Source organism: Phlebotomus argentipes, unplaced genomic scaffold, assembly GCF_947086385.1.
Source record: "Phlebotomus argentipes unplaced genomic scaffold, Phlebotomus argentipes genome assembly scaffold_4, whole genome shotgun sequence".
Lineage (NCBI taxonomy): Eukaryota > Metazoa > Arthropoda > Insecta > Diptera > Psychodidae > Phlebotomus > Phlebotomus argentipes.
In genome coordinates this window covers 10,377,581-10,395,602 of record NW_026776174.1, presented here as the reverse complement: position 1 = coordinate 10,395,602, position 18,022 = coordinate 10,377,581, and the positions used below count along the sequence as shown (strand labels likewise).

The 18,022-nt window shown below is 42.3% G+C and overlaps 4 protein-coding genes across 4 annotated transcripts; 2 read left to right on the top strand and 2 right to left on the bottom strand.

The window, feature by feature from the left end:
• Positions 1-2,350: 2,350 nt before the first annotated feature.
• LOC132258476 (carbonic anhydrase-like) lies at positions 2,351-7,260 on the bottom strand. The gene is made up of 4 exons (XM_059755803.1): positions 7,246-7,260; positions 6,287-6,346; positions 5,455-6,217; positions 2,351-2,607 (listed from the first exon to the last, which is right to left on the bottom strand). The coding sequence occupies exons 1-4, from the start codon at positions 7,258-7,260 to the stop codon at positions 2,351-2,353; spliced, it is 1,095 nt and encodes a 364-aa protein (XP_059611786.1).
• A 98-nt stretch (positions 7,261-7,358) lies between these two features.
• LOC132258247 (5-oxoprolinase) lies at positions 7,359-13,460 on the top strand. The gene is made up of 5 exons (XM_059755463.1): positions 7,359-7,576; positions 7,655-8,108; positions 8,171-8,710; positions 8,982-11,519; positions 12,669-13,460. Exons 2-5 carry the CDS (start codon positions 7,667-7,669, stop codon positions 13,022-13,024), a joined length of 3,876 nt encoding a protein of 1,291 aa, XP_059611446.1. The 5' UTR covers positions 7,359-7,576; positions 7,655-7,666; the 3' UTR covers positions 13,025-13,460.
• On the bottom strand, positions 11,545-12,582 carry LOC132258248 (carbonic anhydrase 2-like). The gene is made up of 2 exons (XM_059755464.1): positions 12,405-12,582; positions 11,545-12,345 (listed from the first exon to the last, which is right to left on the bottom strand). Exons 1-2 carry the CDS (start codon positions 12,519-12,521, stop codon positions 11,569-11,571), a joined length of 894 nt encoding a protein of 297 aa, XP_059611447.1. The 5' UTR covers positions 12,522-12,582; the 3' UTR covers positions 11,545-11,568.
• Positions 13,461-14,230: 770 nt separating the features above from the next.
• Positions 14,231-15,070, top strand: LOC132258475 (chymotrypsin-2-like). Its single transcript, XM_059755802.1, has 2 exons — positions 14,231-14,294; positions 14,353-15,070. Exons 1-2 carry the CDS (start codon positions 14,231-14,233, stop codon positions 15,063-15,065), a joined length of 777 nt encoding a protein of 258 aa, XP_059611785.1. The 3' UTR covers positions 15,066-15,070.
• Positions 15,071-18,022: the final 2,952 nt, after the last annotated feature.

The following is an 18,022-nucleotide window of genomic DNA, read 5'->3' as shown; positions in this document are numbered from 1 at the left end:
ACGGTTGTGCATCACATGGTGTTGTGTTTCTACGGTAAATGATGATAGTTTTAATGGGCAAAATACCGAATGGAGAAGAAATTTATTGGATAGAAAACCGGCTGGTGTGACAATTGCACTCTCCATCGCGAGTGCACGACGCTGTGTGTAATATATAGTGTCTAGCTCTAGAAGATATTCACGTTAAACTGGCTGCGATATGGAGGAGTCGCTATGCTTTTCGATTTCACATTTCTATGCATCGAGAATCATTGCTAATGCCCACAGATGTTTGCTAGGACTTTCGTGGATTTTGCTTCTCCACCAGCGAGCTTTTCTTCATTATACATATGCAGAGATCTCAGAAAGGGACTTTGCACTCCAACAAGTGGATATTTTGTTCTGCAACGTTGACTTATTGCTCACATTTCATTTTGATGCTCTGAGCGACGAGTCGGAAAGAAAATATTACTTTCCTTATTATGCTGAACTGAGAGCGGAGATAGTGACAAAAAGAAAATTGGACGATATAATGTATGTAAAATAATTGACACGGTGAGTGTTTTGGCTATACATTGGCCACAATACTTTCTTCATTTCCACGTTGTTGCTTGTAATTTGGAACTTCTCATTAGAATCAAATTGGAATGATCTTCCTTTTCTCCTTCATCTCCACTGAGACCAGAGCGAGAAAGAGAGAAAGAAGGAGAGATAATCTTCACTCTTACGCTCAGAGCATTATAAGCAGCTTGAAGAGAAAAAAACCGCGCTGAAGAAATGGAAAGTTTGGTGGACTTTAAAATCAATTTCATGCATAAAATTTCATAACGAGAAAAAAAAAACTGAAAGTCAATTCAGAATGCAATTTTCAGTGCGACTGAGAGAATTTGAAAAGAAACTAAAGCACGAGCGACTCAGGAAAATATCATTATATTATATATAGCAAATAGTAGTTAACCTCGTAAAATGTTAATTAATGATAAATATTACCGAATTTTGCGACTTGATTTTGTGCAAATTTTTTCCTATATAATGCTTGTGCATATTAAAATGAGTTGATCTGCTTGATATTATCGAGATTTTTACGTAAAGATCCACCAAACGACCTCAATTTGGATCTACATTTTTGCGATACACTTTTCATTTGGAAATTTATTCAGACTTGTGGTGTTTCTTTAGATGCTGGATTCGTTAAAATATTTCACTCTCGATAGCTTTGTAAGATAGTTCATTTTGCAATTATGTAAACTTGATTAATGGATGCTTCATCAAGTAACCAACAACAGACTGTGGAACTTTTTCGTTTTCTCACATTTATTTGAAGTCTGTAATAGATATAGAGGCATAGTATTATCTGCTATTGTCTCAACTTGACTTATCAATTCAAATTAACGTGCGATATTTCCCTGTATTTCTTCGTCTGTACATCGGTTTTTGTGTGCTTTGCAAGAAATCCGAGGGTGAAAATGAGTGGTCAATGTAATATCTTGGAGGCATTTGAGTCATCCTGGGCAGTAATTGCAAGAAAATCTTAATTCATACGCACAAGTATGCATTAACTGTCATTAAGTTGAACGGTTTTCAAGCGGAGTAAGTCGGTGAATGGCCTCTAGGGAGATGAGAAGTATGCGCATCTATGCAGTTTTGAGGATTTTCCTTTCAATGCCAAGATGCCGAGCATCGAGAGTAGAAAGTGCTGAGTTTAATCACGTTACGTGATTCCGCTGATAAATGCAAACAATTTAGTGCAAATACAAGTGACGAATGAAGATAAAAATGTCTGTTTTTCGAAACGATAATCTCGAGGAATATGTGTGTCTTGCTGTGTTAATGCACTTTAAACGGAAATTTCCTCACGCGGATGGCTTATCTCGCATAGGGCACAAAAGCCGCCATAAATTTGGTGGATGTTCAATGTGAAGAGCAACATTAAGCGTTGGCGTCTTAGGTGGAGACGTTTTATAACACTATTTGCATACATTCAAAATAATCCCATAATATTGATAACTCTCGGAGGCTCTGACGACGATTTAAAGCGGTATAACTTTCTTTTTCCTGATTGCGGATATTCACGAACACTGTGTATCATTAATAATGCATTATCCACTCGCACTTTATGGGTATAATGAGGAAAAAGAGATGAAAATATTTTTTTGGTCTTCGCCATTGAGGGTTTAGCTTTTTGTGTTTGGTGTCAAAATATTTGAGTTCTGTTCGATTTTCGACTAAATGCAATTTGTTAGCGGTTAGGCAAATTTTCTAATGACCCAATTACTCATGTTTACTGTGAGTTTTGGACGACCAGGAAAAGGGTGCTCAATCACGGCGGTGATGATGTGTGGTGAGACTCATCTCTCGCCTCAACGAGTGTCTAGAGAGCTGCTTGATGGGCTGCAGATGATTTTCTATTCAATTCTAATGAGGCATAAACCTCACAATAGTCTGAAAACTGTGTTACAAAACCATTTCTTTGATTTGTTGTGCTTTTTTCTAATGCCTTCTTGCCACTTCTTCTCTTTGTGTGGCACTCGTGAGAACCCCAATCTTCTCCCCTCCTCTGCATTACATATGCTTTCAGCTGTGGCATCTCGACCAGAAGAGCCAAAGAAGTAACACTCTGGATGACGTCTGCGAGGGAATATGATGCCATGCCACGGAGATTGCAGACGCATCTCTCTGTGTGGCTCAGAGATCAGAGTCTCAGATGTTCCCAGCATACAAATTTCATATTGTTTGGGGAAGGGCACAGAGAAGACAGAAGGTGAGTTGGTAATGATGCAAAAATAAAATATAACTACAATTAAGATTGAATTCATTGTTACCTGGTGCCATATACACATAATTTTCTTTTTCTCGCGCGCGGGGAAATATGGGAGTCTCGGCAGAATGCATTGCGGAGGGAAAGATGAAGTGAAGAGGAGTGTTTTGCACATAAAACATGAGCGAGACACGAATATGCTCAAACATTAGCGGGAAGCCACCTTTTTCCCAACCTGCTGACATAATGAACTCATTGATTAAAAGATTTCTTACGACTTGAGGAATTTTTAACACAATTCTTGGGAAAGAGGTGCAAAATATTGTCCGGCAACGCAGACATTCTGCCTCATGGCTGAGTGACTCTTACTCCGTTCCTCACTTGGTCGTCTCTAATATTTAATTCTAAATTTTATTTTACACACTCGACGGCGCTTCCGAAAGAACCGCAACTGAAATGGGTCACGAAAGAGCGGTATATCAGCATACATAAATTTATGTATAATGCTTTTATCACTCTAGGTCTCTCTCCTCATACTTTCTTGTCCATAATTTGAATTCCGTGTAATTCCGATTTAATAAATGCCCACAATAAGAGTCTAATAACAGTTCATATTGATCATTAGGCGTACATTAACTCAACTATTGTCCTACGTTGACCACAAGTGCTTCTTTTTTTTATCTTCTTTGATTTGTAATTTGTTTTCACTGAGAGTTTATAATAGGGGAGATTTGGGAATTTTTACACAGAAAAGGCGAAACAAACACAATACAATTTTCAATTCAAGAGATAGATGAGGTGCTCGCAAGTTCGATGGAGTGCATAAATTATTGGTATCTCTTGAGGTGAAAATCCCCAACTCAAAATATACATATTCGATTTGTAGCTTTCGGCAAACTTTCGATTTTCTGCTCGACCAGTGTGTCAAATTGAGTTATGATAGAAAGATTTTTTGTGAATGCATATTAGACTAAAGTGTTATTAATGACTTGATTACTTGGGAAATTCACCATTATAGGCAAACTTTTATTGAGGTATGAAAAGGATTTACAGTCCCACGCCTTGGTATTTGCGAGAAAGTTCACTCTGGAATTTAGAGACATTTGTCCATACCTTCTCTCATCACAGCTTGGTGCATTAGAATCCACAAGAGGTACACGATAATCCATTTGATATTCATTTTCGAGGAGATGTTCAAATTTCCGAACTTCTTGCAAACTCTGAACACGGCCTTTTAGATGATAAAGTCCATTTGGCTTCGATTTTTGATATTGCACACTGATTTTGGAGAGAGAATTGCACCTTAAAATCACATTTCACACGTTCTACTAGAAAGCATCTTTCAACCAAGTCCCAAATACACTTTCTACACCATAATTTCTGTGCTCTTCACTGGAGTCGCCCAAATTCACCAATTGTCACATTTAATCCAAATCATATACAAAGAAATCTCCTCGATGGTGAGACTCAAGTGTGGCGTCGCCTAATGTGCGAAAGCAGGTGTTGAACGGTTGAGAGATGAACAGCAACTGAAAGTAACAGAACTCGACCATCATCATCTCACTCGCGAAGATAGACGCGAAGCAGACCTGCCGCGGCCAAATACAGCCACTTGTTGCCCCATTCTTTCCTCCACTCCAACCTTTCTTCTCTTTCTCCTTATTTAATTTACTCCAAAGTCGCATTCACATGCCCAACAATGTGCTTTTATATTTACTTTTACAAACATACCCAGCGCCAAATTGTACTTCGCTAGAGCCATTTTTATAGCCCAGAGGTTCTTCTCATTTCTCAAACAACAGTTCTGCCATCTTACATTGACTCCAACTGAGATGCCTCGCTTCGCGTCGCGACTGAGAAACCCACCACTTTCATTGAATAATTCTGCATTTCAGCAGAGCGTGCGATTTTACGTGTAATTACAGGTGTAACTCGTTTGACTTCCCTTTCTTAATTTCTAATTTGCTGCTTTTCCAGTTTTTCCTCAAGTTCAAACATCATCACGCTGATACATTTACCGATATGTTCATAGACTTCTGACAAACTCCTTGACGAGCACAAACCATTTTCATCGTTTGATATACAAATCACACAGGGCAAATATTTGTAATTTAACGGTATGGATTGAAATGAGATTATTTTGCGCTAAAAAATTCAGTCACAAGTGTGACGGGTAAAATTATTTGGCATAATGTGTGAATATTTCAAGAATTGATATGCTATTGTTTTTGCATTTGTAACATCACAAGCAGTACAAAATGAATTGAAGCGCATCGTGGATTTTTGAGCATTGTGTCACAAATTGCTGTTTCTCAATATTGGCCTGAGATAAATGTAAACTTTTACTTTTTTCCTTTGGCATCACTGGTTAAATATGTGTTGGATATGAGTGAGAAAATTTGGAAATTTGCTTTTTCTCGCGCTCCGTGTGTATTCACGTAGAGTCGCTGGCTGTCGCGCGGTCGCAGTTCATGGCGTATGATCTGATATTGAACGGATGAAAGCAAAGAAAAGCATAGAAAGATTTTGTATGGTATACACATGATTTAGAGGAAATTGATTTATTCTGCCGGATTTTCTCTATAAAATTTCACCTATAATGTTTCTTTGCATTCCATCACATTTTACTCAACAATAATATGTACAATTTGTGTTGTTCTCATAGAGAAAATTATAAAAAAAAAGTATTGACTTTATTAATCAGAAATTCGTATTACAAGGACGCCCATTCATGGGCTGCAGTGGACGAACATTGTCGTTGATGAATCCTTCAGAGCCCTGCAATCCATTAAATAGTCTCATTGCTTTGTACGCTATTTTCCGCGGTATTACATTAACAATCCACTGAATTTGCTCTCGACACGGTGGCGTTGTCAGACTTCCTATGTAGCTGACGAAGTTTCGATTAAACCTATTCACATTGAGAAAGGAGTCTAGAGTAAATAAATGCACTAGGTAATTGATGGTGATCCTTGATCCTCGTCTGCGAACGTAAGGAAGTGTCTGCAGGAAGTGAAATCGATCGCCAAAGATGAACCTCTTGAACAGCTGAGCGAGAACCAAGATTCCGTCTGCAAAATTCATTGCCTCCTCCAGATTTCGGTACTTCGCATTGTAACACACAACGTGCATTTCCATGGTAAAGCGGAAGCCGTAGATGGCGTGCTCGGTGCCGCCAAAGACTCCGTTGGTCCAGTGGAAGTGCACCTCGTGGGGAATGTACTGCGCCCCATTCAGAGGACCTCCGGTGATCCTCGCTGTGTTGTTGCGATTCCAGTGGAACACGAATCTCACGGTGTGACCGTTGTTAATCAATTCGACGGTTCTTGGCGGTGTGAAAGCATTGATAAAGGTCAAAGAACTCCTTCCGCCCTGGAGTCTATTGCAGTCGAAAGGTCGCAAATTGACAGGGCTCTGAGCCGTTCCGCCACACATTGGAAATCTGTCTCGCCATCGATCGGCATCGACGTATGAGAATTCCTGAAAGAAATGCGTCCTTTAGCAAAAGTGTCTTTCACTCTCTTTTTCCTGAAACTCTTTCTCACTCACGGCTCCATCCTGTTGAGCTTGTCTACGAATTCGTGGGGCTGAAGTTGAGTTATTTGACAGCTGAATGGTCACAATCACTTGAGTGAAAAGAAACAAGAGAGAAAAGTTAATCAACATTTTCCTCCAAGATATTTCAATAAATAGACTTTAAATTCGGTGTAACATTTCTTTTATACGAACAATTAGAACTTTCTCCCACTTCACCACCGCAATATATGTACACAGATATGCTACATATGTTTGATTGGAACACATATGTTTGTATATATCGTATCGGAGCACGTGTTGAATATTTCTAGTTAAGGATTTCAAATATCACTGCTTACAAACTGTGCACGAGTAATTAGTATTTAGAACAAAATCATTTGTAAAAGTCAATGAAATAGAAAAACATGATAAGAGAGTGTAAGTAAAATTACCAAGGTTAGTTCTTATCGTGTACAGTATTTCCTTGCTTACGACGAATTGTCAGAATGTCTTTATCAATACACCAAAATATGTCAAAAAATAGAGCTCAAAATGATACATTTTGAGACAATGCAGAAATATTGTTAATTTCTAGTGAAAAGATTTTCGCAATAATATTTTGGGGAATTTCTCAGAGTGTCTCAAGAAGTGAAAAGTGCGGCAAAGTGTAAAATTTGTGATTGATTTGGATTATTTTTCTCACGCCAAAAAATTTATTATTGTCTGCAACAATTTATTTCGTACACACACTTTTGTGCGTTTGAGCTGAGCCATTAAATTCCACTTCTTTCTGAACTTTGATAAATGCGTGTACTTTCCATTTAAATTGGACTTTTGGTTATGCTAGCAGTTGAATAAACCATAAGTGATTTAGTTTTGGCACTTTACCACTAACATCATCCGCAAGAGTGCTTGAAATTTCGGTTGTAATTGCATTTTTGCTTCCTGGAATATCTTTCACTCCCTCATCAGCAGCGCGGTTTCTCACTCACCGCCAATTCAAACATGCTGTTTGTCGTTTCAGGCGAGAGATAGCGGTTGAGGCACGACGAAGACGAAGACGAGTGCAAGAGGAGATGCGCATAAATAGGCGAAAAATTTGACAGAGTGGGAGATAGTGAGTGGAAAGACCAAATATTTGAATGAATCTATTTAATTTTTGTTGCTGATTACATAAGATCTGCCACACACACTCATAGAGATTATCAACAAACAACTTCACATAATTGCCTTATAAAACAATAAAAATGCGAAGTATATCATTTGAGTTCAGCTCAGTGTTGGTCGGAAAGTGGAGCAAAGCAAGTGAAGTTAAATTTACCTGTAAGCGCTTTTCGTTCACAGATTTATTCATTGCAATCCCAAAATTAATTAAATCCTCCATTTTTCTCGTGCATTCAGTGACTGTGGAAGATGAAGAAGTTCTCCTTTGCCATTGATCGCGGAGGCACGTTCACTGATGTGCTGTGTCTGGCTCCAGATGGGCGCGTGAAGACCCTGAAGCTGCTCTCGGAGGACCCCTTGAGGTACTCCGATGCCCCCCGGGAGGCGATTCGGCGGATTCTGCGGGAGGAGATCGGCGAGGCTGCAATCACGACGGATGGACTCGTGGACACGGCGTGCATCTCGTCCATTCGCATGGGCACAACCGTGGCCACGAATGCGCTGCTGGAGAGAAAGGGCGATCCCGTGGCGCTCGTGGTCAACAAGGGCTTCCGCGATCTGCTGTACATTGGCAATCAAGCACGACCGAGCATCTTCGAGCTGGACATCAAGAAGCCGTCCAATCTGTACAAAACGGTTATCGAGGTGGACTGTAAAGTCATTCCAGACCAGCCGCACAAGTGCCAATTGAGTAATGCCCTTTGTGTGCTCAGTGATAAAATGTGTGCTCAATTGCTGGACTCTTCGTTTTAGGTCACACTTGGGAGACTATCGACGGTGTGACGGGGTCCAAGTATCTGGAGATGCGCAAAGTTGACTCGCTGGCTGTGAAAGCATCCCTGAAGAGCGCCTTGGAGTGCGGAATCACTTCCCTAGCCGTCGTGCTGACGCACAGCTATGCTTGTCCCAAGCATGAATTGCAAATTGGCGCCATCGCCCAAGAGTTGGGCTTCAAGCACATCACGCTATCTCACCAGGCCATGGCGATGTGTCGCATCGTTCCGCGCGGATACACAGCGTGCGCCGAGGCGTACTTGACGCCGCACGTGGAGCGATATCTGTCCAGCTTCAAGGCGGGCTTCAAGGATCAGCTGAAGGATGTCGATGTGCTCTTCATGCAGAGTGACGGTGGACTCACGAAGATGGACAACTTCCGAGCCGCCAGAGCCATTCTCAGCGGACCGGCTGGCGGAGTTGTCGGCTACGCTGTAACCGGATGCAGAGAAACCGAAGCCCCACTGATAGGCTTTGACATGGGCGGCACTTCAACGGACGTCTCGCGACTGGCTTCCGGTGAGTTAATTTATCACGCCAAGCAATTCGCACTCCACCTGCCCCAAATTGTGCTGAGGAGTGTGTGTATTCCCACTGATATGAATGCATTTATGTAAGGTATAAACTTGAGGTAATAATAAGCTCCAGTGCGAAGCGTGAAAAACTTAACTGGACACCATCAATTAATCGCATTAAAGTGCAGTAAATTGCCCGTAAAATGGATGAGATTTGTATGGGAGATATTCAAGATTTGCCACTGTAATTCTCTTTCTTTTCTTCTATTCTCCAGGAAAGTATGAACATGTTGTGGAATCCACAACAGCTGGAGTTCCTATCCAAGCGCCACAGCTGGACATCAACACCGTGGCGGCCGGAGGTGGTTCGATGCTCTTCTTCCGCTCAGGATTGTTTGTGGTGGGACCAGAGTCGGCTGGAGCTAATCCTGGACCAGCGTGCTACAAGAAGAACGGTCCTCTCACCGTCACGGACGCCAATCTGATCCTCGGGCGTCTTTTGCCTGAGTATTTTCCCAAAATTTTCGGCCCCAACGAGAACGAGAAGCTGGATTACGAGGCTTCGAGAGAGAGATTCGAGGAGCTCGCTGTGGAAATCAACGCGCATCTGATTAAGTCTGGCGAAAGGACGACAGAACTGACGCTTCAAGAGGTCGCCATGGGATTCATTAGAGTGGCCAATGAGACAATGTGTCGACCGATCAGGGCACTGACTCAGGCGCGCGGCTATGACACCTCATCGCACGTCCTGAGCTGCTTCGGAGGCGCTGGTGGACAGCACGCGTGCAGCATCGCCCGGGAGCTGGGAATGACGAAGGTGCTGGTGCACAAGTATGCAGGCATTCTGTCTGCATATGGAATGGCTCTGGCGGACGTCGTGCACGAGGCTCAAGAGCCTTGCGGTGTGGATTTCAGACCTGTCACGAGTGATATTCTGGTGGAACGATTGGACACTCTGTCGGCGCAATGTGTGCAAAAACTGAAGGAGCAGGGCTTCCAAGATGACCAAATTGAACTTGAGCCTTATCTACACATGAGATACGATGGAACAGATTGCGCTCTCATGTGCTCACCCAAGAAGATTCACAGTGATGACAATGCTCTCAGCCAAAAGTACGGAAACTTCTATGAGGCATTTCTGGAGCGCTATCGCATGGAGTTCGGCTTTGTGATCACAGATAGGAAGATAATTGTGGATGATGTGCGCGTGAGAGGCTTGGGAAAAACATTTGCACCGCCGGAAAGTGATATTGCTTCCGCCATTGGGACGATTCCTCAAATGGAGGAGGTGACGAAGGTGTACTTCGAAGGAGGCGTTCGGGAAACGCCAGTGTATTTGTGCATGAAACTCCTGGCGGGTGATGTCATTCCCGGGCCTGCCATCCTCATTGATGACTTGTCCACGATTCTCGTGGAGCCAGACTGTCGTGTCGAGATCACCGGGAAAGGTGATTTGATCATTCACGTGGGAAGCGGAGAAATGCGACCGATTCATGAGAAATTGGACGCCGTTCAATTGAGCATCTTCAGTCATCGCTTCATGTCAATAGCCGAGCAAATGGGTCGTGTTCTTCAGCGCACCTCAATTTCCACGAATATTAAAGAGAGACTCGATTTCTCGTGCGCACTCTTTGGCCCTGACGGTGGCCTCGTGAGCAATGCGCCGCACATTCCAGTGCATCTTGGCGCCATGCAAGAGACCGTGCAGTTCCAGCTGAAAGTGCGCGGAGATTCTCTGCGGAAAGGCGACGTTATCCTCTCAAATCACCCCCAAGCTGGTGGATCGCACTTGCCGGACTTCACGGTGATCACTCCGGTGTTCAGGAACGATGTGGCGCGTCCGGTGTTCTTTGTGGCATCGAGAGGACATCATGCTGATATTGGTGGCATCACGCCGGGATCAATGCCGCCCCATTCAAAGAGCCTCGCCGAGGAGGGAGCCGCCTTCAAGTCCTTCCTCATCGTGGAGAACGGAGTGTTCCAGGAGGAGAAGACCGTGAAACGCCTCACAACGCCCACAGACGCGCCAGGCGCTTGTGGCACACGCAACCTGAGTGATAATCTGTCCGACTTGAAGGCACAGATTGCGGCCAATCACAAAGGCATTCAACTTGTGGGTGAATTAATTGATGTGTATGGCTTGAGTGTGGTTCAGGCGTACATGAACTTCATCCAGGCCAATGCAGAACTGGCCGTGAGCGATATGCTGAAGGAGATTGCCAAGAAGGTGCAACAGGAAGGGGCTTTGGAAGCGGAGGAGCGCATGGACGATGGAAGCCCGATCAAATTGAAAATCACCATAGATGAGAAGGAGGGCAATGCTGTGTGTGACTTCACAGGATCTGGCCCAGAAGTCTTTGGGAATTGCAATGCTCCGCGCGCCATTACACTCTCCGCCTTGATTTATTGCCTTCGCTGCATGGTAGGACACGATGTGCCGCTGAATCAGGGCTGTCTGGCGCCCATCCGAGTCGTCATACCGAAAAACTCCATTCTGGATCCTTCCGAGGGAGCAGCAGTTGTTGGTGGAAATGTGCTGACGTCCCAGAGGATTGTGGACACTGTGTTGCGAGCCTTTCGTGTCTGCGCCGCTTCGCAAGGCTGCATGAACAACATCACGATGGGTGATGAGACTTTTGGGTACTACGAAACCGTGGCTGGTGGCAGTGGAGCTGGACCGACATGGCACGGAACGGGCGGAGTTCACACGCATATGACAAACACACGAATCACCGATCCGGAAATTATGGAGCTGCGTTATCCCATAATTCTTCAAAAGTTCTGTCTTCGCGACGATCAATCAGGCGGCAGAGGTGAGTACAAAGCGTCCTTTCACAACATTCAGTATCACTTTATTTAGCACTAGCCTAACGCATAACACTTTCGACCATTTGTGGGCTGAATAGGGCGATAGTTGTCGACAAGATGACCCTCCAATCCTTGAATATCTCGAAAAAACCTCATCTTATTATGCGGTATCGCATTTATCTTCAGAGGAAGAACCCATGTGACATCCTCATAACACGGTGGAGTTGTGAAGCTGCCATTGTAGGTCACAAATGATGCACTGAGAGCGTCCACATTGAGAAATTCACCCAAATTGAAAGCACAGAGTTTGTCTTTGATCACAATTTTCCTCCTACTTTGCTTCACGCGTGGCAAATAGTCCAGAAAGAAGTAATTCGGCGCCGAATTGTTCACGTGGAAAAGTTGAGCAATTACCAAAATGCCATCTCTGTGAAATTTTGCATCAGCTACACTTTTGTATTTCGCATTGTAGGACACAATGTGCATCTCCATTGAGTATTTGCGTGTGTTTATGGAGTGCTCAGATCCTTGGGAATCCTCATGGCCCCAATGGAAGTGAATATCCCTGGGAATGTAGCGATTGTGGCGAAGGATGTCACCTGATATTGTGGGAAAGTGATTCTTCTGCCATGAGATAAGATATTTCACTGTGTAGTGATCATTTATGAGTTCCACACTTTCTGGACGATAATCTTCATTGGTGACCTTCAATGTGGCTTTCTTCGATACTCTTTCACACTTTGAAGGATCAATGTTGATTGGACTTTGACTTTTTCCACCACAAATGGGGTATTTTTCCTTCCACTTCTCTGTGTCGTCGTATTTAAATTCCTGAAAGTAAAATCACACATTTATTTATGGCTCAATTGCAAAGGGGGAGAAAGACTTACAGAATCCGCCACATAATCGAGTCCAATGTGAACGAGTGGTGATTGAGAATTGTCCTCCAACTGCTGGAATTGGTGTATTTGGAAGCAAGTTGCCAAAATGAAAAGACAGATTAGCATTTTCCTTATCACTTGGGTCACTACGAATTTTCTTGTGCTATTGCTCACACATGAATGATAAGATTGACTGGAAAAGACAAGTGATACCAAAATCCGATAACGATTTTTCTGTCTTTATCTCCTTGTCAAATGTTCGTGTATTTACAGGTAAATACAATGGAGGCGAGGGAGTTCATCGCGAGCTTCTCTTCCGCAAGCCAATGATGCTGTCTGTCCTGACGGAGCGTCGAGTGCTGGAGCCTTACGGATTGGCGGGAGGAGAGAATGGAAAGCGTGGATTGAATTTACTCATTAAATCGACTGGCAGAGTTATAAATTTGGGCGGCAAGACTGCCGTCCAAGTCGAGGCGGGTGATATCTTCTCAATGAAGACGCCTGGCGGCGGCGGATATGGTCGTCCAGGCGATGAAGATATCCCCAATATTGTCCAAGACAATAAGGAGACCAAATTTATCGAACGAGGCAGTGTTCATGAGTACCGAAAAGCACAAGAATCTGTTTAGGTGCATTTTTTACATTTTATAAAGCATTTTCGTTATTGTTTATTGTTAAGGGTGACTTTGGCATTTTATTCTTTTTGTTTGGCTTTTTGTTATCGTTGCAATATTTTGGGGAAACATTATATTCTTTGTGATTTTGGACAATAACTATTTCAATAAAGTGATTATACATTGTGCGCTGCTCTTTTTATTTCTAGCCTTTGTTTTACGCTTAGACGAATTTAATTATTATGAGGTTTATACGCTGTTTAAGAGTTTTAGTTTAGTTAAATTGAACTGTAATAAATTTATCTCATAAATTGTCGAAATCTTGCTATTGAGATTTCGTTGCTTTCAATTAAAGAAATGCTGTACAGCTTATGCTTCATTCTCCTTCGAAAACCGCCCTCTAGTGTCGAAAAGCATGTGATGAAATTTATATAATGATAAATTCCAACATTATATCAGTAAATCTCTACGTTTTTATTAAAAAATTAGATTTCATTATGATAATTATAAATAATGATTATTCCATGATAATCTGCTTATGCTTTTCGTTGTAAAATACATTATTTCGTATAATAAAAGACAACATTTGCTTCTAAACAAAATGCTGATTTATTTAACTTTTATGTCCTGTTCAATTTACTCTAGTGGATGAAAAGGAGGCTTCGACACTTAAATGATATATCAAAAAGGCTTAAGGCAATTTCTGCAGAGTCTTTCAATTTCCTTATCCACTTTTTTTTTGCCTTTTTGGCGCCAACAGAATGGACACTGTGTGAATTTGTAATAAGTGCTTCGGGAGTGGGGGAGAATGTGCGATGAAAAAATATAGACAAAAGCAATTTCGTGAATGAATTCACTTAGAAGGAGGCAGTGAATAAGCCCACCATAAATCCCACAACAAATACATTCGTACCAATTACATTTGGTCACAAGATTGCGCATCAAAGTGCTGGATGATAAGAAAATACCCACTTTGTATATGTAATGTGTGCTATATACTGCCGAAATCTACATATTCGCGTATCTCACATTCCGTATTACTAGATGAACTGCTGAGCTGCCAAATAATCGGGAGGAATTCGACTAAATATGTATTGTCGCACAATCAGCGTGTGTAAAGGTGAGATTTACTAATCTAGGACGATAAGATTCGCTACTGATGACAAACAATAATAAATTTAACAGAAAATCGACAGTCAGTCTATGACTTTACCTGCGACAATGAAGACAGTGGCTTGTTTGGCAGTGCTTTTGAGCCTTCTTCTGGTGAAAGCTTTCGCTTCACGTGAGTAACAATTAAGCATTGTAATTCATGCAACTTTATTCAAATCCTATTGTTTCAGCTTTAATTGACAATCGAATTTTGGGCGGATCAGACGCTGCTGCCGGGCAATTTCCGTTCTCCGTGTCGCTCAGGACGCTCCTCAATACCCACTTCTGCGGCGGATGCATACTCAATGAGCGCTGGGTCCTCACATCTGGCCACTGCATGATGGGTCGTGACCAAGATGCGATCAATATCGTGGCTGGAAGTCACCTCCGAACGTCTGGCGGTTTGGTTTTCCGCAGCTCTCGCATCTTCACTCACCCCAATTTCAACTTCAACCTCATGGCAAACGATGTGTCGCTGATTCTCGTGACCACGCCGTTCTTCTGGACCAACAACATTCAGCCCATTTCCCTGGGCAACTCCGACGTGGCCGGCGGAGTCACAGCGACTCTGATTGGTTGGGGATGGACTTCGAATCCCGGAAGTCTCTCCGATGCTCTCCAGTGGCTGCCAACAGTGACCCTCACGCAGGATGAGTGTCGTTCGCGACACGTACTCGCTCAGAGACCCTTCATTCACGAGAACACTCTGTGCACATCCAATCCCTTCGGCCAGGGAATGTGCATGGCCGACACCGGAGGACCTGTAATCATCGGGAATCACGTGGTGGGCGTGAAGAGTTGGAGTGTGCAGTGCGGTTTGGTGCCCGACATTCACGCCCGCGTCTCCACACATCACGAGTGGATTGTGTCGCTCACAGAGGCGCCAATTCACGAGCTTCCGTGATTCCGAGAGAGAGGCTCTGTGAAAAATTAAATTCACATCATTCACATCCCCCGAAGCCTGCATAAGTAGGTGTAAAGTTTCTCTGTACAGTCAGTGCTTAAAGCCATTAAAAATGTCAGAGAAATCGGATAAAGTTGCTGGTTTTGTATGTGTGTCTAATTCACAAGAACAAAAGTTGAACAAGTGGAATTTATCTTCATTAGCGAGCGACACTTTGTTATTATAAACTCGAGCGTCGTCAGGTAGAAGGAGAGAATAGCTGGTAATGAGGTAAATGGAGTTGAAATGGTGTGAGACTCCTTCTTCCTCATGGTGTGTATATTTGTATATCAAGCTGCAGAGAGGATGAAGTCCTTCTAATTTACAATGAAACAATAAGTAAGGAAGCATCTCATTTCCTCTGTCACCCTTGATTTCCATCGAAATTTGCGAAGTGTGATAATCAGGAATAAAGTTCTAAACAGCGACATAAATGGGGTGTCGAGGTGAAGGGCAACGGTAATGGAGTACATGCATGAAATGGAATAAAAGTCTGAATTTATAGGTGTATTCGATATAAATGAGGACAATCTTGAAATATTTTCTACCATCTCCCCTTTCAATCTTGCAAAAAATAAATTCCTAACATTGATATACGGTTTTAAACCTTCAGATGTGTGTTGTTGCAAAAAAGAAACATAAAATGATGGGTTGATATTATTAACATCTGCTACAATTCTTGACCGACAATATTTCCACAATAAAAAATCATATCGATTTCACTATAAACTGCGGTATAAAATGCCACCATTCATCCCTTCTACCCATCCACGCCAACACACACACTCGCCTCCACCAGAATCACGAAGGGTGGTTTTACACATAAAAAAGTTGGACATCAAAAAATGTTATTTTTCTCATTTTCGGTCGAATCAACCGTGTGTATAAGATCATTTTATTCACAAATCTAATATTACAGAAGTATCCTTTGCCACCACTTTCACCCCTCCTCGTCCATCCCTTGACCATGAGATACAACAGAGAGGCCGAGCATCAACTTTGGTTTCCGATGTTCAATTTGATTGTGTCCTATAGGCAAAAGCGCACCCCCGTAACGGAAGAGGCATGGAAAAGTATGAAAAATAGAGTTTCACCCCTTGCCTAGCTTCCTCTTTTTTTTCCTCAACGCACAGCATTCTTCGCCACACAAGTGGCCACATGTTTCTGAAGAGATTATATACGAAGTGAGGCACAACACATGTATGCGAATCTATCATCTCTCCATGTACATCATCTCTGGCCGTACCCAAATTTTTATTCCACTTTTCTGACCCACGGTATTTCGGGTGGAAGGTGTTCTGATCTCTCACCCTCTTGCGCAGCCGAACCGCAGTGAAAGGGAATTCTGTCGATGCCACTGAAAAAATGCCCTAAATTTATCATCTATGGGAGAATGTGGGAACTAGATGGTATTTCTAACGTACGTGGCTGTCTGTTGTATGATTTCCCTATTAAAATACCCCAGCAAACATACTTTGTTGAGAATTTCATCGTGCTTAAAAATCTGCTCGCAAAAGCGCTTGTTTCGGGTCAAAGTGAGAGAATTACTCCCGATCCTAGCGGCGATTAGTAAAAGTAATAGTAGTAAAAGGACATTATGTATTCTTAGACCTCTTATCGGCCCATCAACATGTTGTTTATGTCACCGAAGAACTGTAAAAAAAAACAATATAAAGGAGGCTTATTGGATATGCTGAGAAATGTGTTTTTATCTACTCAAAATTCAGCAGAAAGTGGCCGAATATCATGAATAAATGATAAATATTTTGCTCTGAGGAAGCAATAATTGTCTGAGCGTTATTTGATATGAGAGCTGCTTGATTATGAGCACCTTGACTCAACACGAAATCAACTAAAAAACATGCAGATTTTAGGTCAATGTGTCATCTGGGATGTATGGAAAAATTACCATTTCAAACTACTCAGTATGTGAAAAATGATTTTCATTAAGGATTGAATGTTAAATTTAATAAACTCACTATATCAGCCTTGATATCAGCCCTTATAAGTGAGATTTTTTTGGTTTCTATGCATAATTCCAATATTCTGCATGCATTCTGTGGCACAATATAAAGTGGCTTTCTGTGTGTGAAAGTGAAAAGATGCGAAGGGAAAGCTCAATCTGAGCACTTTGCTGATTAATAAATCAGACTGTCGTGTCTCTCTGCGAGAGACTAAAATTTGTAATGCATGTAATATTGTGAAAGTCAGGAAAACACTAATTAAAAAACTTTTCTGCACAGGATGCGATACTGGTGCAAAGGTAGAAAATTTATACCATCCCGTAAACTGCAGAAAGATGTTGTGTGGAGGAGAGAGAGATAATTAAATTTAGTCAGAGTGATGAAGGATGATTGTGGTGGAGAGAGGGTTTCCCCAGTAAATTGCTGGACCAATTCGTTGAAAATGTTATTATTGGAATATGCAAATTTAACCCGAATTGCGTGTGTAGATGTGAAGTTAAACACCCACAACAGCAAGTGTAGTGATATGGCGCAAAACTCTCATATTTTGCACTTGAAAACATGATGTGGTGGGTGTAACATAAAACACAGCATTGCAATATGTTGTGAATCTGATGTAATTCGCTTGTTTTACCTTTACATTCCATTGCCATGGAGCACAATGTGCACGAGACATGCGAGGGAGGTTGAGGATGCTTCACTGTACTTGGAATTTGCTACTCATAAATCAGTTAGTGTGAGTTGATGCACGCGTGGAGTGGGTGAAAAAGCATCCTAACTTCTTCCGGTGCTTCACATGGAAAATGTTTGTCTTATACTTTACCCCACCATATATGGTGGGGAGCTTTTTACACAATATGTGTGCACTTTTGCCTTTGGCAGCGCCCGCAATGCTCCCTTTGGCATCTTCTTGGCTCGCCAGGCGCCCAGGGGGAAATTTCCCAATAAGATATT

Excerpts from the sequence above, each read along its gene's own strand:
- LOC132258476 (XM_059755803.1), bottom strand. Across the intron at positions 6,218-6,286 it reads AAGCTCAACAGGATGGAGCC|GAATTCTCATACGTCGATGC; the intron begins GTGAGTGAGAAA and ends CATTTCTTTCAG. Across the intron at positions 2,608-5,454 it reads GCCCATGAATGGGCGTCCTT|ACGTCATCCAGAGTGTTACT; the intron begins GTAATACGAATT and ends ATTCCCTCGCAG.
- LOC132258247 (XM_059755463.1), top strand. The coding sequence starts at position 7,667 with ATGAAGAAGTTCTCCTTTGCCATTGATCGCGGAGGCACGTTCACTGAT. Across the intron at positions 8,109-8,170 it reads GCCGCACAAGTGCCAATTGA|GTCACACTTGGGAGACTATC; the intron begins GTAATGCCCTTT and ends TCTTCGTTTTAG. Across the intron at positions 8,711-8,981 it reads CGTCTCGCGACTGGCTTCCG|GAAAGTATGAACATGTTGTG; the intron begins GTGAGTTAATTT and ends TCTATTCTCCAG.
- LOC132258248 (XM_059755464.1), bottom strand. The coding sequence starts at position 12,521 with ATGCTAATCTGTCTTTTCATTTTGGCAACTTGCTTCCAAATACACCAA. Across the intron at positions 12,346-12,404 it reads TCGATTATGTGGCGGATTCT|GAATTTAAATACGACGACAC; the intron begins GTAAGTCTTTCT and ends TTTTACTTTCAG.
- LOC132258475 (XM_059755802.1), top strand. The coding sequence starts at position 14,231 with ATGAAGACAGTGGCTTGTTTGGCAGTGCTTTTGAGCCTTCTTCTGGTG. Across the intron at positions 14,295-14,352 it reads GGTGAAAGCTTTCGCTTCAC|CTTTAATTGACAATCGAATT; the intron begins GTGAGTAACAAT and ends CTATTGTTTCAG.